At 42.2% G+C, this 21,117-nt stretch overlaps 1 protein-coding gene across 1 annotated transcript in view; it reads left to right on the forward strand.

Annotated features, from left to right (window-relative positions):
* LOC135938801 (pro-neuregulin-1, membrane-bound isoform-like) overlaps positions 1 to 20,270 on the forward strand; it is a 46,959-nt gene extending 26,689 nt beyond the window's left edge. The window contains exons 3-7 of the mRNA XM_065482733.1: positions 16,085 to 16,256; positions 17,767 to 17,828; positions 18,413 to 18,572; positions 18,633 to 18,741; positions 19,525 to 20,270. Coding sequence (XP_065338805.1) covers positions 16,085 to 16,256; positions 17,767 to 17,828; positions 18,413 to 18,572; positions 18,633 to 18,741; positions 19,525 to 19,755 — 734 coding nt within the window. The 3' untranslated portion in view covers positions 19,756 to 20,270. The remainder of the gene's footprint in view (positions 1 to 16,084; positions 16,257 to 17,766; positions 17,829 to 18,412; positions 18,573 to 18,632; positions 18,742 to 19,524) is intronic.
* The last annotated feature ends 847 nt before the right edge of the window (positions 20,271 to 21,117 follow it).

A 21,117-nucleotide genomic window follows, 5' to 3' on the forward strand; every position in this document is an offset into this window, starting at 1 on the left:
GCAAGAGCACAATGGATATCGGCGCAAACTAATTGCCAATGAAAAAGCACCGGAATCGAGTCTCGATCTCACGTCCCTTTTTTGCCTCGGCTAGCTCATACGCGCCAATCATGCATGACGAATGCTTCCGCGCGCTGGCCCGCACAGTGGAATAATTTATTTGACGAGCAATTGATTTTGCATCAAGAGAAGAAGAAGAAGAAGAAGTGTTGACGGTTATGCAGTTTCACGGCATTTCTGTACCACCGGTTGCTTACCTATGTAAACTGGAAAAGATAAATTATTGGCTCAAACTGATACATTTTTACTAATTTAAACAAATTAAAAATATTTGTAAGGTTAGAGATGAAATTTTTATTAAAGTAAAAAGTTCACACATGGCTTTGGGTTGGTTAAAGATTTAAAAATTGAAATTTAACGGTTCGCGCCATTTATTAACGGCTCCGAACCCTAGCGAGCTCCACAATTTGCAAATTTGGGCCGTTTTAAAATTAAAAATCAACTATATTCGATCTATTTTAAATTTTCTTCGAATCAAAGCAATAAAAATCCTGGCCTTTCTTGGTTTTAAAATAAATAAAATAATCAAACCAAAAACTGACATGCAGGAATTAAAATAAAATTAAAAATTTTAGTCAAAATCTCTGCTGCACTCTTTGGAGTTTCATATATATTCATGTCACCCAGAAAAAACTAGGCCATTTTAATTTTTTCCGTGTTTCATTTCATCGGAATGTCACATTCGTGTGCATGCTGATCTGGTTCAGGCGTGCTGCTGTGATATATATTTATATAAATTTGGCCAGGTGAAATTGACGCGAGAGTAAAAGCAGTCGATTGGGTTGGGCAAGGCGGTGGGCCGCGGGCCCCCGTGGCCCACCCACGAGTTCTCATTCATCGCTTGCAGTGCTTGTGGGTGTCCGCGGTCTGGCCCTCGCGCATAGTGACGTCACCTTTCTCCTCGCGCAGTGAAAGTAGCCTATAGCCTAAGCAGGACTCTGTGCATTTTTGTTTACTTATTCATGCAGTGCGCTGCTCCCCGCGAGTGTGTGAGTATACGTCTCTCCGCGCGCTGCTTATTTTCCTCATTACGTGTGTGCACGTCGGCAGGAATTAATCGAATCAACATGCAAGGCGGCGCGGCTAATTGCCCGCAAGGTAAATTGTTTGTGTTGGATAACATTTCACATATTATGTATATTGTGGTGGTAGTGGTGGCGCGTTATTTTTTATAACCAACTGCACAGAGCAACGGGAATCCGGTCGGTTCGTTTGTTTGTTTCGAAATTTAGATTTTTGTTTTTCCTGTGTTTAACTCGAATTATCAGCTGTTTCAAATCAAAAGAACACGGAAATGTCCGATTCAAACTGAATATTTTTCTGTTGGGTCGCATATTGACCAATCAGAGTCCTGGAATCGAGTTCAAATCATCCTGGGATGGTTTTTTTGCGCTCGTTAAACGGTGCATGCGGTATATATAAACTTCCTTTAATTGAGACACATCATGCTGGTGTTCATACCGCGGACGCAAAAACTCGTTTACTGACGAGCAATTAAATATTTGCGCGCGCGGAACCCCTTGAGGAATTATTCAGAGAATGCTGCAACTCGACATAGCGCCTCCCTAATAACGCTTAATGGAGTGTTTTCTGCCGCTGCGACGAGAAAAACAAAATAAGGACAGTCACCCCGCGATTTATTTACTTATTCCACTCTCTGCGGGCAGGGAAAGGGTAATATTTCGTTTTCGTTTCAAATGTGGCGATAAAAGGGTTATGGTAAAGCTCTCTCGCTCATTTTTATATTAAATTTATAGCAGCAGGTCGGGTGGTCGCGGTGCTGCAGCCGGCTCTCTCGCTATATCGATTGACACAATTGAAATGCTAATCAATGCCGTCCTGCATGTCTCTTCGTTATTTCTATTATAATGAATACACTCTCGAAGGACAAACCGATTTCGGCACGAAAACCGGACAAATTGAAATGCACCTCACTTTGCTCTGCGAGGCACGATTTCCTTCTTTTTTTTCTGTCCGTGGTGCGCCCTTTGATGTGTATTAATTTATTCCGAGTGGCCGGTCGGTGCTCATATAGTAATTAATCGTGTGGATAATTTTTTCAAAAAATAATAACATAACAGATCGCGGCGTAATCGATAAATCAAAAGTCTGCTGCTTCGGCTGGCCGGCCGGCCGGCCGGCGTTCTCTTTTATATATATACATATTATAACGAGCGAGAGGAGGTGGAGAGCGAAAGAGATAAATAAAAAATGAAGTGTTTTATAAGTCATGTCAACCCAAAGGCCTCCCGCATTCACCGCATCAAAATATAATAATAAAAAGCTGCCGCTTAATACCAAAGGATGTGTCTGTGTGTGTGTTTTGTAGCATAATGGCACGCGGAATATTTCTCTCCTTTGATACCTGCGGGGCCATTGGTCATCATCACATTATATATCGTGGGTAATTAATTATTAGCCGCGCCAAGCACGAGAGAGAGAGAGAGAGTGAGTGAGTGAGTAAGCTGCGATCATTTTCTTATAGGGTGGAAAATGGAAACAATTTTAAATTGATTTTCGTTTCCTCAGAGTTAAAAAAATAGAACAAGGGAAACCCACTCTTATTTTGTTCGTATACAGATGAGAAAAAAAATCATTGACCCTGTTTGTAAGGCTTTAGGCGTGCGGGGCATCGCGTTCGTTTTTCCACGTTCATGACTCAATTTGGAGTCGCGCCGGCTGAAAAATGCGACCAAGTATACACATGAAAAACGCATTGCGCCGGGCAAGAAGAGAAATAATTGAGCGGTGCACGTCCCAATTTATCCATCACGCGGCCAGTTAGGAGGGAAATTGATGGTGATTAGTGCGGGTGGCACGATGATGAAGACTCGCTCGCTCCGATGATGACTTACACACACACACGGCGGCGGCGCAGGAGAGAGAGAAAAAAAAACCAACACGGGGGGAGGAGATTACTTCTCGTTTGGCCTCTATATCTTGTTCATAATCATCTCTCGCATACTCACACACGTACCTATTTATATTTATACCTGCTGACTGCGCGAGTGTGTGTGTGTGTGTGTGTGTGTGTGTGTGTGTGTGTGTGTGTGCGGCTACTTTCAAAAGATCACGCATCGTGGACTTAGGTGGTCTTCAGGTGCGCTCCAGGGCTCGCCAGCCATCCAGCCAAGGAGAAGAGATTAAATAAAAATAATACCGTAGCCGCGGATGGAATATCGAACGGATGGATGGCTTGTTTATTTGCCTGCCACCGCTGCCGCGTGCAGGTGTCGATTTGGGATCGGTAATCTGCGTGATGAAATCAATTGTGAGCACTTTTGCACACAACACACACACACACACATGCATGAGGAGCTTATTATCGGAATTATCAAGGCTTCAGCACGCTCAATTGGGTATTTCTGGATGGAATCTTTAGTTTTTTTGTTTTAGTTCACGACCTGCGGCTTAAAAAGAGCTTTAATTTATTTTAATATTTGTTGAATTCCTTTAATCGCCTGATTTTTTCAGATCAAAATCGCTTGGAATGGATTTAAACAAAATTTTAGATTAAATATTGATGGACTAAAATCAATTTCTTCCGCAAGAAATGCAAGCAAAATTATAATTAGATTCATGCATTTAAAATATTATTAGGTTTTTGCAAGCGTGTTGGGACAAATTCCAATTAAACCCCAATTTCAAACAAACTCCTGTTGTCCCCGGCAATTCCAATTCCTTCACGAGCAAAGAAAATCGATTACATGGCTTAGGATTGGAAACTGATTCAGTCAGCTGGTTAATTTTAATTACCAAAGCGCGCGAACCATTAATCTTGGCGGCGCAACCTGATTCTTTCAGGACTCCCGCGCGATTCTCCGAACCGAATCAAAAGGGCCGCGATGGATAATATAAATACATATATAAATAAAAAATACGAGGAAGAAGCGCAGCAGCTTGAAGCTTGAGAAGATTTTCCCTTTTCTCTCTCATCTTGCGGTGTTGTTATCTGCGAGATGTTGATTTGTTAATTCGTAAACCACATCAATAACGAGCCGCGAGAGCGCAGAAAGCGGCCGCAAAAAAGGTGACATTACCGCGCGGCGCGCGTAATTACGCGGCCGACCGACGGACCAACGGACCGACCGACCGACAGACCGACCACCTGTCAGGGCATTATAGAGTTGTTATTGGCGGGCGGGCGGGCGAGCGGGAGGGCATGCAGCGCGCAGGAGATTCAGTTGTTAATAATCGTTAGCCAGTTTGAGGAATAACCTCGAGGGGCGGCAGGTAGAGCAGGTCGTCAAATTACTAGGCGCATCATTGTGTGTGTATCGGTAATAAAGCCCTAAATCACCATAAGAAGAACAAACAAGGACGCGGCGAGATGGAAAAAATTCTCTCACTCTTTGGCCAGACACAAAGGGACCTCACAGCGCGCCATGCTGCTATGGGAAAAAGTGCTGATGCGCTGGCCGTCGTGTGTGTTGCCGCCCGCCGCCGACCGACCTTTCTCGGGCTGACCAAGTCTCAAAACTGGCCGGTGATTGCCTAATTTCCGGCTGTGCAAATTCCAAAATATTTTTGATGAGTTCACGAATCACTCTTTGTAGTATGAAGATTTATAAAGACCGGGAATTTTTGGCAATCGAATTTTTTATGAGCTTCTAATCGCTTTTTTAATTAAATTACTATAATTAAAAAATTTCAAAAACTACTGAAATTGTAAACCTTTTAATTTGGGAGGTTTTTTTAGAAAGTTTCGCCCCCTAAAATAATTTTTAATGAAAATGGGCTTTTGTGCCATTTTAAGACTGTTTAAAAATTAATTTTTATGCAAAAAAAATGATAAAGGTGTGTCACATTTTACCCTCGCCAGATTTCAAAGGTCAGAAAATTTAATCCGTGCGTTTAACAACAAGTAATTTTTCTCCCAAGCTGAAAAAGGCCACACGTAAAAGTGTAAAGTTTGAATTACGCCACGCAGACACGAAAAAAAAAACATCTAAAATCCCCAGTCCTTGAATGTAATCCTCTTATAAGTCCCGTGTTCCGATTTCAAACAAAGAGGAAAACAATCGGGGGGCGCCTGCCTGCGACGAATTTTATTGTTTGTTCACAACCTGCTCTCAAGCTGGTCCACCTAATTTTCAATTAAGGCACAAATCGAAAAAAGGTGTCGCCTGTCGGCGCAACGAAGGGCGGCACATTTGCATCCCTTAATTGAATTCCGTGTTCGTAGCTGAAAGTGACAAATTAATGGCGCGACCCTATACGTGCGGTGAACGATTGTGTCCGCTGCCATGCGGAGATTATTTGGTTGCTTATCTAAACAGAGAGCCGCTCGGGCTTATTTCTAAACACACACACACACACACACACACACACACACACACGCATATAGAGGGAGAAAATGTTGGGCGTCAACAATTCGTTTAGCTTTTTATTATTATTCTCTTTTTACCACCTATGGCGAGTAGCACACCATGTCTAAAGAAGCCGAAAGAAATGTCTTCGTTTTATACCTCTGGCAGCAGATAAAAAGCCGCCTCGAGGAAGGTCCAATATTTTTTCTCATTCCCCCGCGCGTCTCTCTTGTTTGGTCGTGAAAAATGTGACAGTGCATGACTCATGGAATAATATTTAGAAGGAGACCATCCAGCAGCATAAAGAGATCTGGTGTGTGTGTGTGTGCGTCTGTTGGTATTTAATGAAACATAATAGCCAGGGATGCAGGTGAGAAAAGACGCGGTGGCGGCGGCGTCTTAATAGGCGGCAAAGGCGGTTTCACAGCTTCAAAATCTAATGCTGCTGCTTTGTCAAAATAAAGAGCAGCACAATGTCAATCAGCAAGCAGTAGTGCAGCGCGCGGAATAAATATGTGTAAAGAAGTGCCACTTTGATTTCCTCAAAGAACAGGAATTTCTGCGAATGTCCGCGCGCTTTGTGTGTGTGTGTGTGTGTGTGTCAACACGCCGCCACCGCAGTGCACTTTGTGTTTGTTAGGCGATTTGTAAAAGCGAAGCTGAATCGAAAACGTTTAGCTGAATTGATCTCAGTCAGCGTCGTATTTTTCCGCTCGAGGAATGCACGCTGGAAGTCCAGGTTACATAAGTGGTTGGGCTCGTTGAAAGGAAACGAGAATCGATTCAGGGGACGGTCGATCTCTTTGTATGTGTTATTCCGCACCAATAACCTCTAAATGTTATTCAAAAGAATATTTTCTCTAAGTTCCCGGTAAATCCACAACAATAACGCTAACTTCGTCCTATTTATGCAATATAATATGAGAGACTCTGAAAAGGGTAGAGAGCACAATTCTTGTTATTTGTATCGGGAATTTTAAACTTTATTAAAGTGGTGTTAATAAGATGGGATTTGCCATATGAAGCGAGTGGTGAGTTAATACGTTTTTGGAAGAAAATCGTTTATATTGATCCATATGAACAAGCTAATCTTGTTTTCCAATAGATTTTTTTGTAATTCAGCGGTTTTTCTCCTGAAAAGTGTTACAAATCAAAGTACGTGGATACTTTTTTGTTTAACCTTTTTAAGCAGAAAAATTTCAGATTAGAGAAGCCAAAGAAAAAGGAATTGGCACATTCAATTTATGAGTCAGAGAAACGTGAAGATTATGTATCTAAAAACTCAAACTTTTAATCATGTGCAGTGGAATTAATGGAATAAAGATTAAATTAAATTATGTTCAATAGGAGAATAAATCTCTGCATGGAACCGGAGTCTTTCATTATTTGAATCTTTCCAATTTATTTTTAATCTGAACTGAAAAACATTTAAATTCTTTTAAATTATCGGGTCAAGCCTAACTTTGTTAATTTTGCTTTATAAATCACCAGAAATTTATTTTTAAAATTGGCAACGAAAACGCTATAAATTCGTCGCTTTAAAAGAAAAATCCCTAATGCAGATTTGATTGTTCCGAATATGTATGAAAATATTTCCTGGTGATTATTCCGAGTAAAAAGCCTTGTTACGCCATGCAAAATTTTGTTTTTTCCCTTCCGGCTAGAGTTGTCTGCGATTCTGGATAAATCGTGTGTCGGCGGCGAATAAATTCCTAATTGCTCTCTGCGGCTTTCCCTGCGCAGAAGCGGTGCGGGCTGTCAGAAAGCAAGAGTCAGCAGAAATGAAAAAAAAATATGTATACGTACGAACGAGAGAGTGATGACAAATGTAATTACACGAGTCGAAAAGTCAGTCGGCGCGCAGGGATTGTTTTATTGCCGGGTCAGATAAGAGCACGAGTGTATTTTGTAAGGCCAACAATGATTAAGTCGTGACTCTGACAAAAGTCTCTCCCACGCCGCGAGAACGTCCAACAATTTTTCCATCCGCCGCCGTCCGAGCAGCGAGGAGCCAGTCGAATGCGTTTCCATAGTTAATAACCATCGTTTTCCCCGGGCCGGGGCGGCATTGTTTACTTACGGTTATTACGGCGTAAAAGCCACAAAACTGGTGCTAACTCGGCCCAAGGTGCTTATTTTTTAGATTACACCCGAATTATTAAGTAAGTGCCTGACGACAGGCAGCAGGGAAAAAAATGATGAAACGAAAAAGGCCGCCGCCGCCACCGGGTGAGGGGGCGCGAATTTAATTTGTGCCGCCGTCGGTTTTCTCTCTCTCGTGTGTGTGATTAGTTTCTCGATTTGCGGCGCGCGTAATTACTCGGCCCCGGCCTGGGAAGCAGCGAATGATTAAAGAGCGCGCGTCAAAACAAGACACAATAATATTATATGGGGAGCGAGTGAGTGAGAGAGAGAGGGAAAAACACAGAGCGCTGCTTCTTATTTTGTTCTTTTATGTGTTTATTCCAAATGGATGCGGCGAAGAGAAAAGTTAATGCGCCCTTTTTACAAAAAGACCACACACGCGTGCGTTTTCATCTCATCAGAGGCTGTATTCTGCCTTCTTCCTTACGTGTGTGCGTCTATGCAGCAAACACAAAACAAATTTCGCGGAACGACCGACCCATATATTAAAATAAATTCGCCGCCGCTGCCGCGCGTTTTGCCTTTTATGCAAAAGCACCAGGCTGAATTAAATTATTTTTTAAGACGTCCGCCGCCGCGCGCGGTTTGCTTATTATCTCGTTAGGATTTTTCGCATTCCGCGCCGAATGCTAATCACCCGCGTCGGTCTTTGCATAATTTTGCCGTTTGCCAACGCAAATTAGTCACGCGGCCGACCATTTTGTTCCTTGGTTTGCAATAATTTGGTCTGTCCGGCGAACAATAGAAAAAATGAGTTTCACTTTGTAAAAACAGACTTGATATATTGTTTAGCGTAATTTCTACATTTCCCAGCCGCGTAAAAGAGGAAAATCCACGTTTTTGTTTATTTTTTCTCTATTTCTCTTTTTTCTCTATTTCCAAGCACCCTCTTATTGCCGCTTTTTGCTTTTCCCATCTGCCTCTCAATAGGCCGTCAACCCTCTTCAGTGCCCTATTTGTTCGGCAGCGTTTTCTGTTACTCTCATGTAATCCCATATAGTTTTCTTGTTTTCTATCCTAATAATCGAGGTGATCCCATTAGCCGCTTTTGTCTCCAAACAATGGATTGAACGAGGCGTGTGTGCGTCGATCAGCAATCGGGGACAAAAATCCAATTCTTATCAGCGCGCAGGTTGTAAAATTACTCTTTTCGTGCGTCTATTTGTCAAGGTCTGGCCGCCGAGAGCAAATAGTGTTTTTGTCGTAACGAGTGCTGCAATCTGTGTGTGCATTGTGTGCGCTTAATTACATCGTCGATACAATACGCTGCTTTATGAAATATGGGCCCGTCCTTATCTCGGCTACTCGCACGCAGATAGATAACGAGGCAAAGATAAAAGCAATGCGTTCGCCCGCAGTCGGTGCATTGTCTCCGCGCCGAGCAGAGAAAAAAAATGTGCTTTTCCAAGATCGGCCAGTCTCTCTCCGAGCTGATTAGCAATCCGCGGAGGCCGCCGCCGAATCGCACCTTTCGCACCACCACCCAACTGCCGTACCTCAACTTCACCGAATCCCTGCTCGACTGCCCTGAAAATTCCACGGAAGGTCAGATTTAAAAATAGAGATGCAGAGAATTTATTTTTCACTTGTTTGTGGTTTAAATGTGGCTCAGATGGCTGTAAATATGTGAATCTTATAAAATTTACAGTCCAATAAATAGTCAGATCGAAAAAAATCAATAAAAGCATTTTCCCCAAATTATACCGCGGCGCAGAAAGCAAATTTGTCATTATTTGTGCCGGTGTGTTTGACGCATGAGGGAGCTCAAAAGTGCATTCCCGTCCGCCAAATTGCACACTCTTATAATCTCCGCATTGCCGAGCGCCGACAAATAAATTTTAGAGCTGCCCCAAACACGTTTCCGGAACCCTCCTCGTCTGCGAATTATTCAGTGCTGCGCGCTGGCTCCTTTGTCAAAGAGGCCGGCTATACGTAATAAGTGAACTTCTCTCTCTCTCTTTCTCATATATAAATTGATATGTTTTATATAAACGCAGTAGGCATTCCTTGGCGCAAATTGACATGTCATCTGCGCTGCATCTGACAATGGAATTACGCGCGCTCCCCTGCTTATTGGATGACCACATTATGTGCACGCATTCGCACCCGAATGAGTTTTTCTCGGTGAATGGGATCACCTGGAGGGGCAGGGCCAGCAATAATTCTGAGCAAACCAATATTTTTTATCTCTCGTGCAGCCGAGATAATTTTGTGACGTGTGCCCCGCGCGCAGAGCAAACATATATGCATATATGAACTAAAAAAGTAAAACCGGAGCCGTGATGTATGAAAGAAGATAGGCAGGCTGGCGGTTTGGCCGGTAGTTTGGAGGTTTCCTCTCTCTCCGCGCCAGCAGGATGGACGGCACACGTTTGATGGTTTTACTTTACAATCTAATTGGATTACGCCCGAGAAGATATCAATTTATTTTTCTTCTCCGATATTTATATATTTATAAATTTTTGCCGCTGCACAAGCTCAACTGACTTCTGACCGATCCGCAGTTTGTTTGCCTGCCCCATTGTTCAAATCTCCGTCCCCTTTCGATAAAGAAAACAAGGCATTCACCTGGCCCCAGAAGCAAATTTTTTTATATATATTTATTTATTTCACTCGGCTGCTTCTTTTTTCACTAGTCAATCAAAACTGGCTGTGAGGTGAAGTGCCGTGTCCGTGTGTTTTTCCCACAGGAATGGAGCCAGAGTGCGATTACAAATGGAGGAGGCATAATGCGCGCGGCGGAACAAAGGGGAATTAACGTCACTCTCTGCCACCAAGAACAAAGCCTCCAAAATGCATCCACAGGGTGGCTGTATATTTACGCCGCCGTGAGAGAGAGAGAGATTGGGGCCCGCGTTTGATCTGTGGACAGCACCTCCCCCTGATAAATCACATACTTAGCGCCAAAAATAAATCTCTTGACTTTTATAGTGATGGATGAGGGTTTTTTAACGTTTTTATTAGTTTTCATTGGGTAATTTCTTTCCAGAAAGAAAAACTCAGCCAGAAAACCGCAGAAAATTGAGACTTTTTGTCCTAAATTTACGCAAAGTATTTTTTTTAGTTTTTCAACCCGAAGTCGTGGTAAAATGAGCAATTTATTTTATTAAAAATTATTTTCTACCCTCAATGATAGTTATTTTTACCGAGAAATCGTGTTTATTTGCTATATCTAACAGAGCATAAAAAAAGAACTCTAAAATCCCAAGCTTACTAGCTCTATTGGCTAATTAAGAAAAAGCGGCGCAGTTTTGTGGCGCAGATATGCTGTTTCCCCATAATTTTATTAGCTCATAAAACACTGGAAGCGTGTCAAAAAGCGGCCTAAAACCATCAACAGCCCCTCGGTGGCTCTCACCGCGGCGGATAACGTTACAAGAAACCAATTTGCTCTGGTCTGGTCGGTGTGTCACAAGAGGCACGCGCGCTCGCTCGCTCGCGTTTCGCGCAGCTGGACGATCGGAGCTGGGAGCCGAGGCTGCGCGGACAGGATACATATTAATTACGCACCGGCCTGGGTGGCAGCATCCCTCTCGCCTCGATACACACACAAAGTGTATCATCCTCTTGAGCACGCGGACAATTAGTTTCCGGTAAATTCACCCCGAGGGTGGTCTGCGCGCCGAGAAAGCTGATCCAAACTATAACACAGAGGAAGCATCAAATAAGATGGCAGACGCGCGTGCTGCTGCAGCATCATCTGGCCGAATTCCGTTTTATAACAACTCCTAGTCAGGGGCAGGTGATATTGTACCGAAAAACGCATCTGTTCTCGCACAGTAATGTGGAAAAGGAAAAGAAAATCCCTCGCGAGCAGCGCAGCGCTGTGTAATTTCACGAGGAAGTCGGTTATTTGTTCTCTCGGCCGAGAATGATATAGAAAAGTTAGTTTTTTATTATATATAAACCATTTCGTGCTGGCGGAAAGAGAAATAATGTGAAAACGAAAGTTAATCTAGCTCGCAACACACACACACACATGAATAATGCAGCATGTGCGGCGAGAGAACTTTCTTGCAGCGTTATTTTTTTTTTCTTTCCTGTACTTTGTGTCTCTCTCATTTATAATAGCAGCAACACTCCCCTCGCTTGGTAAAGCAAAATTTCTGGGTTAAACCACAATCTTGCGTCAGTGCACTGGCCTTCTCTCAAATGGTTTTATTACAATATTTCCCTCTGTCGATATTTGTAACTGTAAATTTAATTTAAATCAATTTCGTTACCTTTTTACAGTCTCCGATACATTTTTAGAGGATTTTAGTGCAATTTAAAAAATAAATAAAGGTAAAACGGACTTACTACTGTCGATTTTTGTGTCTAGTTTGGACAAAAAACTGCTAACCCTGCAATATTTCGAGCAAAGTTTATTTATTTGCACTTGAATTTAATACAGTATACACGAGTGCCATTTGCCAAGCAAGGTCAATGCCGAACGCAATTTTATTTCCTCTTTGTGCTTTGCATTTTTATTCGAAAAGAGTTCGTCATGGAAATTTTTACTCTGCATTGATCCCCCGGCGTATACACACATACAACAACAAGCAAATATAATAACAACACAAAACACTGCCGACGTGTGACATTGAATAATGTTTTTTCGCCGCGTGGTTGAGTATTCATATATACACACACAGAGCAGAGAACGAACGAACGAACAATCGACTATGGCTGCTTTCTTTCCCTTTCTTTTCACGCGGCCTTTTTTGATACACGTACACGTTTGGTTGTTTTGCATTCTCTTTTTTCCGTCGGGTCGATAATCAGCACTCACTCACTCACTCTCTCGCTCGGTGTTTATATTGACAAATGACCAGATTTGTCCGTTGTGCACTTAGCCAGCACCGCCTCGTATTTGCTTTTGGGCTTCGTTATCGTGCGCTTGGGCAAGGCCGAAAAGCATGAGCGCGTAATTTGGGCCAATTTAGGGGCGAGCGAGCGAGCGAGAGTAAAAGCCGCCCTTTTATTCCACCGCCTGAAGGGTGGAGCACTAAATCAGCCGGCAAAGGGGTTGACGGCCTCCGCCACTGCTGCTGCGTCTGCCGTTTGAGTTAATAATCATATATGCTACTAGAAAATTGGCTAGTGTTTATTTATTTCGGCCAAAAGAGTCTTTATTTTTATTGTCTCCTTTGAGCCGGTGCTTTAATTTCCTTCCATCAGCTGGAGAATTATAAATTTTGACTATCAATTAAACAATGTTTCCTTTTGTTTTCAAACAATTATTCCAAAAACTATACGTAAAACTTTGAGAAAATAATTTTATATATTTCTAACTCTTTTATTCTTGTTGGAAAATTGTTACTGAATTTATCAGGTCTAAAAATCTATAACCATTATTGTAAAAAGCCCAAATAATCCTTTGTTAGTAATTTAATGCAGTAAAAAATTCTCTTTTTTACAAGCCGTTAATCAAACTGCTTTTTTATTCGAGAGTGAATAAAAAAGTAGGCCAGGGCAGAGGATGATCACACAGCATCTGGGCAATTAACAACCAATTTGACACCGCATTCCAGCGTCGGAGGGTCAGCCGCGCGGCGTGTGCAGCGCGCACACCTGCCCTCGCGGCTCGCGCGCCCTGACAGGTGAGCCGCCCGCCCGCGGGTCCCACCTTCTGATGCACCGACTTCCGGTCGGCGCCCTGTGCGGTCCGGGGGCGGCGCTGGGGGCTGCCTGCGCGGCCCCCGGGGCCTCGCCAAGGCGAGCATCGCGTGCCGTCGCATTGAAATGAGCCAACGGACCACTCGGCGCCGTGTTATTCTGCCACTTGTCGAAATATGGATCTCGCAATGCCATGGGTTATTAATTTTAGACGACTGAGATATGTTTCTTGATAGGGAATTTTACTTCATTAACTATAGCAGATATTTAATTAATTATTAAATTGTTTTTTAATTTTAATTTTGAACCCCGTTAAAATTTATTTTAATTCTTTAGCATTTCTTTCGGGATTGCAAACTCTTTCCCAGTTTATGTCATACATTTTAACATAAATTAATAAATAAATAAATTTTCTCCTCAAATACTCTAATTAGAAACTAATCTCTAACAGATGAATTTATTCTGAGAGGTATCAAAAATTAAAATACATCCTTTTCTTATTATTTTTATGAAAGTTCCACGCCTAAAATTGTCGACCCTTATTCTCTGTATAGCCGAAGTTACAAGAATATAAAGCAAACGGCCGGCTGCTGCTGATGATTATTGCCGCCGCGCCGCGCGATGATTGCGTTTCAGCGCTTATTGAATTGGAAATGACGATGGCGTGATTTGCACGGATGAAATTTGCATCGCTTGTTCGTTTTTACCGCGGCGCGCGTGCTTTTGTGTGTGCGTCCTTTTCCCCGTCGTCGTACACGCGGCTCAAAAGCTCTCGTGCAAAACTAGCTGTCCGCTTTATCTCCGAGAATCTTTTTATTAGTGCCGAATTTGCATTTATCGTCCGTCTCTCTCGTCTATGCAGCAGACGGAATTAGTTTTGCGAATAACAACTGCCTTTGCGTTATTTCTTCCGCGAGTAGAGACATTATTTTATACACAGAAGCTCCGAGAAGGAAGCAACACGCAATTTGTGGGGAGATATTTACGTATATTAAAAGTGGTTTTTTCTAAATAAAAATAGAATAGCTTATTCCTAATATTTTGACAGCTGTTTTTCGGAGCTTTGCAGAAAAGAACCACTTTAAATTCCAAATCAATTTTTGTCAAAGAGGAATGATACTGCAAAAGCCTGGAAAATGCTTGTTGCCAATGCATGAACTTATCCCTTAGGATTCAATTAAAGCCTAAATTGTAATTTTTTGAGAAAATTGGCTGGAAAGTTAGCGTGCTTTTCAAATGGCAATGGCTGTCTCCTTACTTGAAATCCGATTTAATTTCAAAACCAAGAGTTTCCCCAATAAGTGGCAAACACCGTTGGAAAGATCTCGACGAGAGGAATCGGAATATGCCAAGAAAATATGTTCAAGCCCTCTAAATTTTGGAGAAAATTAACAAAATTTGAATTTTTACTGTAGGAACGTCCTATTTTATTGCCCTGTATTATATTCCACTTTAAAAATTTATAATCTGCTGCTGATTACTCGGCACCACAGGCGTTGTTAGACGTTCTTTATGTGTAGCAAGGTATTGTCAGGTGACAATAAAGATCCCCATCGAAGAAACGTGCTGTTTTATACACAGTTTGCAGCAAACACACAATAAAAGCGGACTCCCCGGGTGCGATATTGGCGCAGGAAAGATAGGTAATCGGAGATGCACGCCAGATGTGATATACTCTATCTATTAAGCCTTGATACACTGCTGTCACTCCGAAAATACACTCGGAGATTAGCCGCACACAGCTTAATAAAATGGTCAGCATCTGCGTCCACCGGCGGCCCACCCCCGCAGCTGGCCTTCGCGTCACAAAAGAATCAGAGACCAACAACCACTCAATGGGCCTGTCAATAAAAAGTTTATAATGCCGAAAGCTATGAAAAGGGTGAAAAACACGGCTAGATGCCGCACGCAAACGTGTTTAAAGCCGCTTTTTCGGGATTAAAGGTTAAAAACGCTTTCGAGAATGCGAGTTGGTTGTTGTTCCATGCACTGCGCGCTGAAAATTAATTCCCGAACACGAATCCATCATCACTCAAACTCGGCTAATTCAATTTCCTGCACACGTTATTGGGGTAGGTTGGCCGAGTCCTATTAATTCCGAGGCAATTAATCTTTTCACCCGCACCCCCTGCATGACAGGTGATATCTCCCTGACTTATTTCACGCAGTGGCAATTCCGTTTTCTCATGCACTTGACGCGAAAACGAGAAAAACGCGCTCGCGGCCGACGTTGTGACTTTGAAAAAATTACTCAAGCATGCTTCCCTATTAATTTATGATATTGCAGGGGAAGAAAGAAAAAACAGCAGCATGCTTTATATAATAGAAGGAGCGACCGGCGTGAAACATAATGAAAAGTGCATTTCCCCCTTTTTTTATATATTGGCCGTGTGGCGTACTCGAATTCGTGTTAAATTTGTATTCAGACATCGCAGCATGTCAGCTGGGTGACGACCTATGACTGAAACGCACACCCTGAACCTGCTGGTGCGAGTATACGAATTAATTGGAAATAAAATCGAAGCGGCGAAAATTGTACGGCTTCCTCTGCGTTTAAAAAAATTGTGTGAAAAGGGGAACTTTTTTTATAACCCTGAACAAGCTAATCGAATTGATTTAATTTCATACTAAAATTGCATGCTGGGTATGCAATTGAAATTCCTGACGTTTCTGACAAAACGAACCTATAAATAAAATTGTTGTGGCTTTATTTTTAATATGCTTGGAATTGATTAATTAAAAAATATGTAGAACTGAAGCTATAGTGTTCTAAAATTTGTGGGGAGAGAATTTTCAGCTCCATCTATGCAGAGATTATTTATTTTCTCTTTAAAAATAAATAGATTCAAATCCCGACCCCAAACCTGAGTCGATTTTTGTCCTTTTAATGGGTTAAATTAATTAAAACAAAAAAATTGTGTAAAATATTGGAATCATGTGAAATTAAATTTCTATATTTCTTGTCGTTTCAGATGCGTGTTCGAGCCGGGCCACGCCGAAACCGCGTTCTCCGAGTCCGACAGCAAGACCGAACGTCACATTCCACACATACGCGTGCCCACCAGCCTACGCGGCCTGGTACTGCCTCAACGGGGCCACCTGCTTCACCGTGCGAATCGGCGAATCGCTGCTCTACAATTGCGAGTGCGTATATTTTAACATGTGTTTGTTGTTCTTGAAAATCTCATAGTTTTACCGGGATGTTTTTGTTTTTTTTAGAAAAGGTGACCGGGTAAAAAATAATATTCTATAGGGTTGAGTTCGTGCTCACAAACACAGGGCAAAGAATTAAGTGAGAGGTGATAAAAAGTGGATACCTACGTGACCGAAGCGCGCTCGGCAGGTAGTTTATTTTACTTTTGTGCGCCTAGAAATTGTGACAAATTGCTTCTAGAAAGTGAAGTATACGTTACAAACTCTCCTTTTTTATAGTATATAACGCAGACCGTATAAGCTTTACGCTGTGTTTTTTTTTTAAATCCAAAACCCACCCCTTGCGAAGCAACCTTAAAAAGATTATCACGCCGAGATGCATGAGTCACACTTCTTCTTCTTCTTCTTTTTCTCTATTAAGCCCTTGACTCGTGGAAATGAAATATTTGTCGCCGAATCGCACGCGATAAATCGACGATAACGCCGAGAAGCGACGCGTTCCTTAATTTTACGACTCGCAGGGGTGTGTTTTTGTCTTTCAAAGAGAATAATGAGGTGCCAAGTCGCCGCTTATCAGACTCCGATCGTCGTCTGCTCAGATCCCTCTTATATTAGGGGTTGGATTTCTTTTTTAATAGGCACGAGGCGCATTTTGCCACGTAGAGAAACACTCCTGGATGATTTTTGTTCCACAGTTTTATTTTTGGAATTGGGTAATAATAATTCGTCATTAATTTTTTTATTTTTCCTTGTATAACTCAAACAGTCACAATTTTTAAATTCAATTAAACTTTAACAATTTTTCTCATTGGTGTTAATTTGGCTATAGAATTAAATTTTAATGTTGGCTCCAAAATTCATTTTATTTTAAATCACCTTCCAAAAGGTATGATTGTGACCGCGGTATTCGGTATTCGTCGATTTAGTATTTTTTTTCTTTCGCAGCATCAAATCATTGATTCCACGCTTAGAGCACGTTTCTCCGTTTCTGTTCACTCGGCAGTGAGTCTGAGACTAATTTTCGCCCTCGACCCTGCCTGCTGCCTCGGCTGGAATTTGATTATTTGTTAAGGGCCTGAGATTAGGTAGATAAACGAGTCACATTAAAAACCCTGGCGGCGGGGAGAGGGCCCTGGCGTGACCCTTGTCGTTAATCTGAGAGCATTGGCGGGAAACACGTTCGTATACGTCTCCATTTGTCGGCTCCTTCTCTGAACTTATATGCTATATAGCAATATGTCACACACACATAAAAAGGTGATAGAATTGAGCAGCCGACTGGTTTTATTTTCTTCTCGCTGGCATTATTAATAGCAATCGAGTGACGGGACACCTGAAATGCGCGCCTCGATCTCAACAGGAGAGACCTCACACACACACATTACGCTTTATAAATTTTGGCAGCCTCCCGCTGCATTGTTGACACACTACCCTGCAAACGTGTGAAAACGCGCATTCGGATGATCGCTCGAATACAAATATTTTCTCTGTATTTTCACAGGTGCGCCGATGGTTACATGGGGCAGAGGTGCGAGTTTAAGGATCTGGACGGATCATACCTACGTGAGTGCTAAAAGTGTTTAATTTGCCCAAACCCCTCTTGATATTCGCCTGCCACCCGCACGCACCGCATCTCTTTTGTCATTTTATCCGATGCCGTGCATTTTTCAAGTATCTATATAGCAGCTCCTTCGGTTCGTACACCGCCTTTGATAGGATTAAAATTCCTGGCTAATGTGGGTGGAGGTCCATATTCCCTATTTTTATAAAACTCCGCAGTTTAAAAGGTCATTCACCTAAAGGTTTGGATTTATAAGAAGAGTGTTATTGCTTCCACCGTCAAGAATGTTTGGTATACGCAGCCTTTTATTGAAGTTTTGGTTTTTAAAAATAGAGCGTGCTTTATAAAAACCAATAATTTTTAAACCCTATTGTTAGAAAAAACTATTAGTTTCTATGCTTTCAAGTTGCTGAACCTTTTTTTCTAAAAAGAAACGAAATTTATGGCTGCATTTTATAGATGCAGACACTCCTGGCATCTTTGTTCCCTTTCATTTATTATCTAAAACCACCCCAAAGTTATTAGAATTAAAGACCATTCACCCTGCAAGCCGAATTATACTAATCTTCGGTTCTTTTATTTTCAGCGTCGAGACAGAAAGTAATGCTGGAGAAGGCGAGCATCGCCGGTGGAGCCCTGGTGGCCATTCTGCTCGTGGTCGTCGTCATTTTCTCCTTGTTTGTTCACCGTGCCAGCCGGAGAAAAGCGTTGCGAGCCGCGAGATACGCGACAAATGCCAGCAATGAGTAGGTTTTTGTCTTCTGTTCTTTTGGAATTTATTTAAAAATCGTATTATTTCCATGTAGCGTCGTGGACTCGCGAGCGGTGGACGTGGAGCGTCGACCCTTCAGCCACCACCGCTTTCCAATCTTGGACATGAGCAGTGTTGCTCAGCACCACCCTCCGTGCACACTGGTGAGAATCTCACTGAAGGATGTTTTAAGGACTTTTAAGACAGGATTTTTTCCTAAAAACTGATAAAACCCTTATATATAAACAACCGCTATGTCTCAAGGAAATGCTTAAATTTAATTTAGTGTAAAACATTCATTCAAATATTTATGAATATACTTTCCCTTGGTTGGAAAAATTAATGAATTAAGAAACATTTATAATATTCGAACGCATGGATTTTTTGTAATTTTAATAAACTAAATATTGCGTGACATTTTTTTCATTTTATTTAACTCAAGGTGATTTTAGATTGGCGTAATCTTATTAGTTTCAAACATTTGGGACCTTGGTGCAAAATACAATCCGGCCATAGTCAGAACCTGAGGATTTTGTTGGTAAATTTTCTAAGGAAACCTTTTAAAGGATTTTTAGAATGAATTTGGTGGTTTTTAAAAATTAATATCTATTTTAGATGATGGAAAGACCAAGTGGCTTTTTAAATGGCCTTGTAGTTTTTTTTTAAAATTACGTTTTGTTACTTGAAACTTAATTTATTTTAAAAACAATCTAAATTATATCTGTCTTGCACCTATTTCAATTTATTAATTTTTTAAAATTATTTGCGTTTTCCCCGAAGAGGTCAAAGATCAAAACAATTTAAGCAAAATTCAAAACAGTAATTGCGGAATTACTAAAACCGCTCAAATTTTGTACAGACGATTTGAATACAAAATTAGCTGCACTCGTTCTGCCGAGGCTGAAAATCTGGGTGTTGTTTAACAAAAGTATGCATTTTTGTTTCAGCAGGGCGTGATGCCAACCGAGGTGCACTGCACCTCGCCGTCGCGGGGCGCGACACGGCCGATGCAGCAGCTGCAGCAGGTGTCGTCGGTGGTGGTGCACCAGCACAGCAGCAGTCACATCCACCCCGCGCACCACCACCATCACCACTTGCAGAAGCAGCCGCAGCAGCAGCAGCAGCAGCACATGCACCACCAGTTATTCCAGCACCACCAGCCGCACGGAAAGACATAATGCTATAGTGCGCATGCAGTGCTAACGCCGCAACCGACAGTTTAATTTCTTCTACTAGAAACCAACCGGAGCAACACAAACATTTTTTGAAGCAACGGCGATCCTGCTGAGATGGATGACACACACACACTCACACACGCGTATACACGCACGTTGCTGTTGCTGTTGCCGCGAGAAGAAGGAATATGAGTGGAGGCGCGCGCCCGCCCGCCCGCCCGCGGACCCGCCCGCAGTTGAACTCTGTGAAAGCAGTCAAGTTATATAATAATTATTCCTCGATTCACGCCGGAGAGGAAACGCAGTGCGCCACGGGTTTTCCTTCCTCGAGCACGCGCGACGATATTTGTCCCATTCATGAGACTTGTTACGATTAAATTATTACTATTGAATCTATTATTTAATTTAATAATTAATTAAATGAGAGCGCGCGCGACAGTGAGAGAAAGAGCGAGAAAGCCCAAAATATCCAGCAATGTATTCTTGTGCAAACAGGCGGATTTATTTAGAGAGATATATATATATTTAAAAAAAACTTGAGATATAAAATGACCTCAGTGACTGATTAACCTATACGCAACTGTACATAGACCTTAATAATTATATACATTAAAAAGCAGTAAAACTCGTGTATCGTGTACATATTCCTAAAACTAGCGAGTAATAAAAATAAGTTCGGACCCTCTTTCTCTCTCTCCATGCAGAGAGCAACTCACCCCCGCACACCCCTCCCAGTAAAATAAAACAAAAAAAAAATTAATTGCGAAGCTCAAATTGATCTCTCCGACGGGACGGGCCTCGGGGGTGACTTGCGGCACGCGGGCCTCGCTCGGCACCCGCGGCGATTGGCACCGCTGCAGCGGCGCCGCGAGCGAGTCCCGCGTGCCTCCGCGGCATTGCCAGCGCCAGCCTCCCTCCGCAGACTGCTCGCCAACTACATTCCGAGACACTTCCATAGCTCTTAATTGATAATAGCCGATCGACTAACCATGCAACCGCGCCCCCCTCTGCAGACGAATACAATCATTGCTCCGAGTGTGATACGAACAAGTAAAAATAAATAATCTCATTTTGCACAGCACAAAACTCTCGACAGGGTTGCTTCCTGGCGCAACCCTGGCCGGACGCGACACCTCACTAAATAGTATGTGACTTGAGCAGAAAACGCGACGAGGCTGCGGCTGGCATCGTTGCTGTCCGCCGACGTGTACTTAAAATACGTTTAAATTATAATATAAACACACACACACACACACCCACACAAATAAAACACACACTTTTGGGAAAAAACAAACATTGTAAATATTTTTTATAATATTTATGTTCAATCAATCATTCTTGTTTCGCAGCAAGATTGAAATTGAG

This window comes from Cloeon dipterum, chromosome 3, assembly GCF_949628265.1.
Source record: "Cloeon dipterum chromosome 3, ieCloDipt1.1, whole genome shotgun sequence".
Taxonomy (NCBI): domain Eukaryota; kingdom Metazoa; phylum Arthropoda; class Insecta; order Ephemeroptera; family Baetidae; genus Cloeon; species Cloeon dipterum.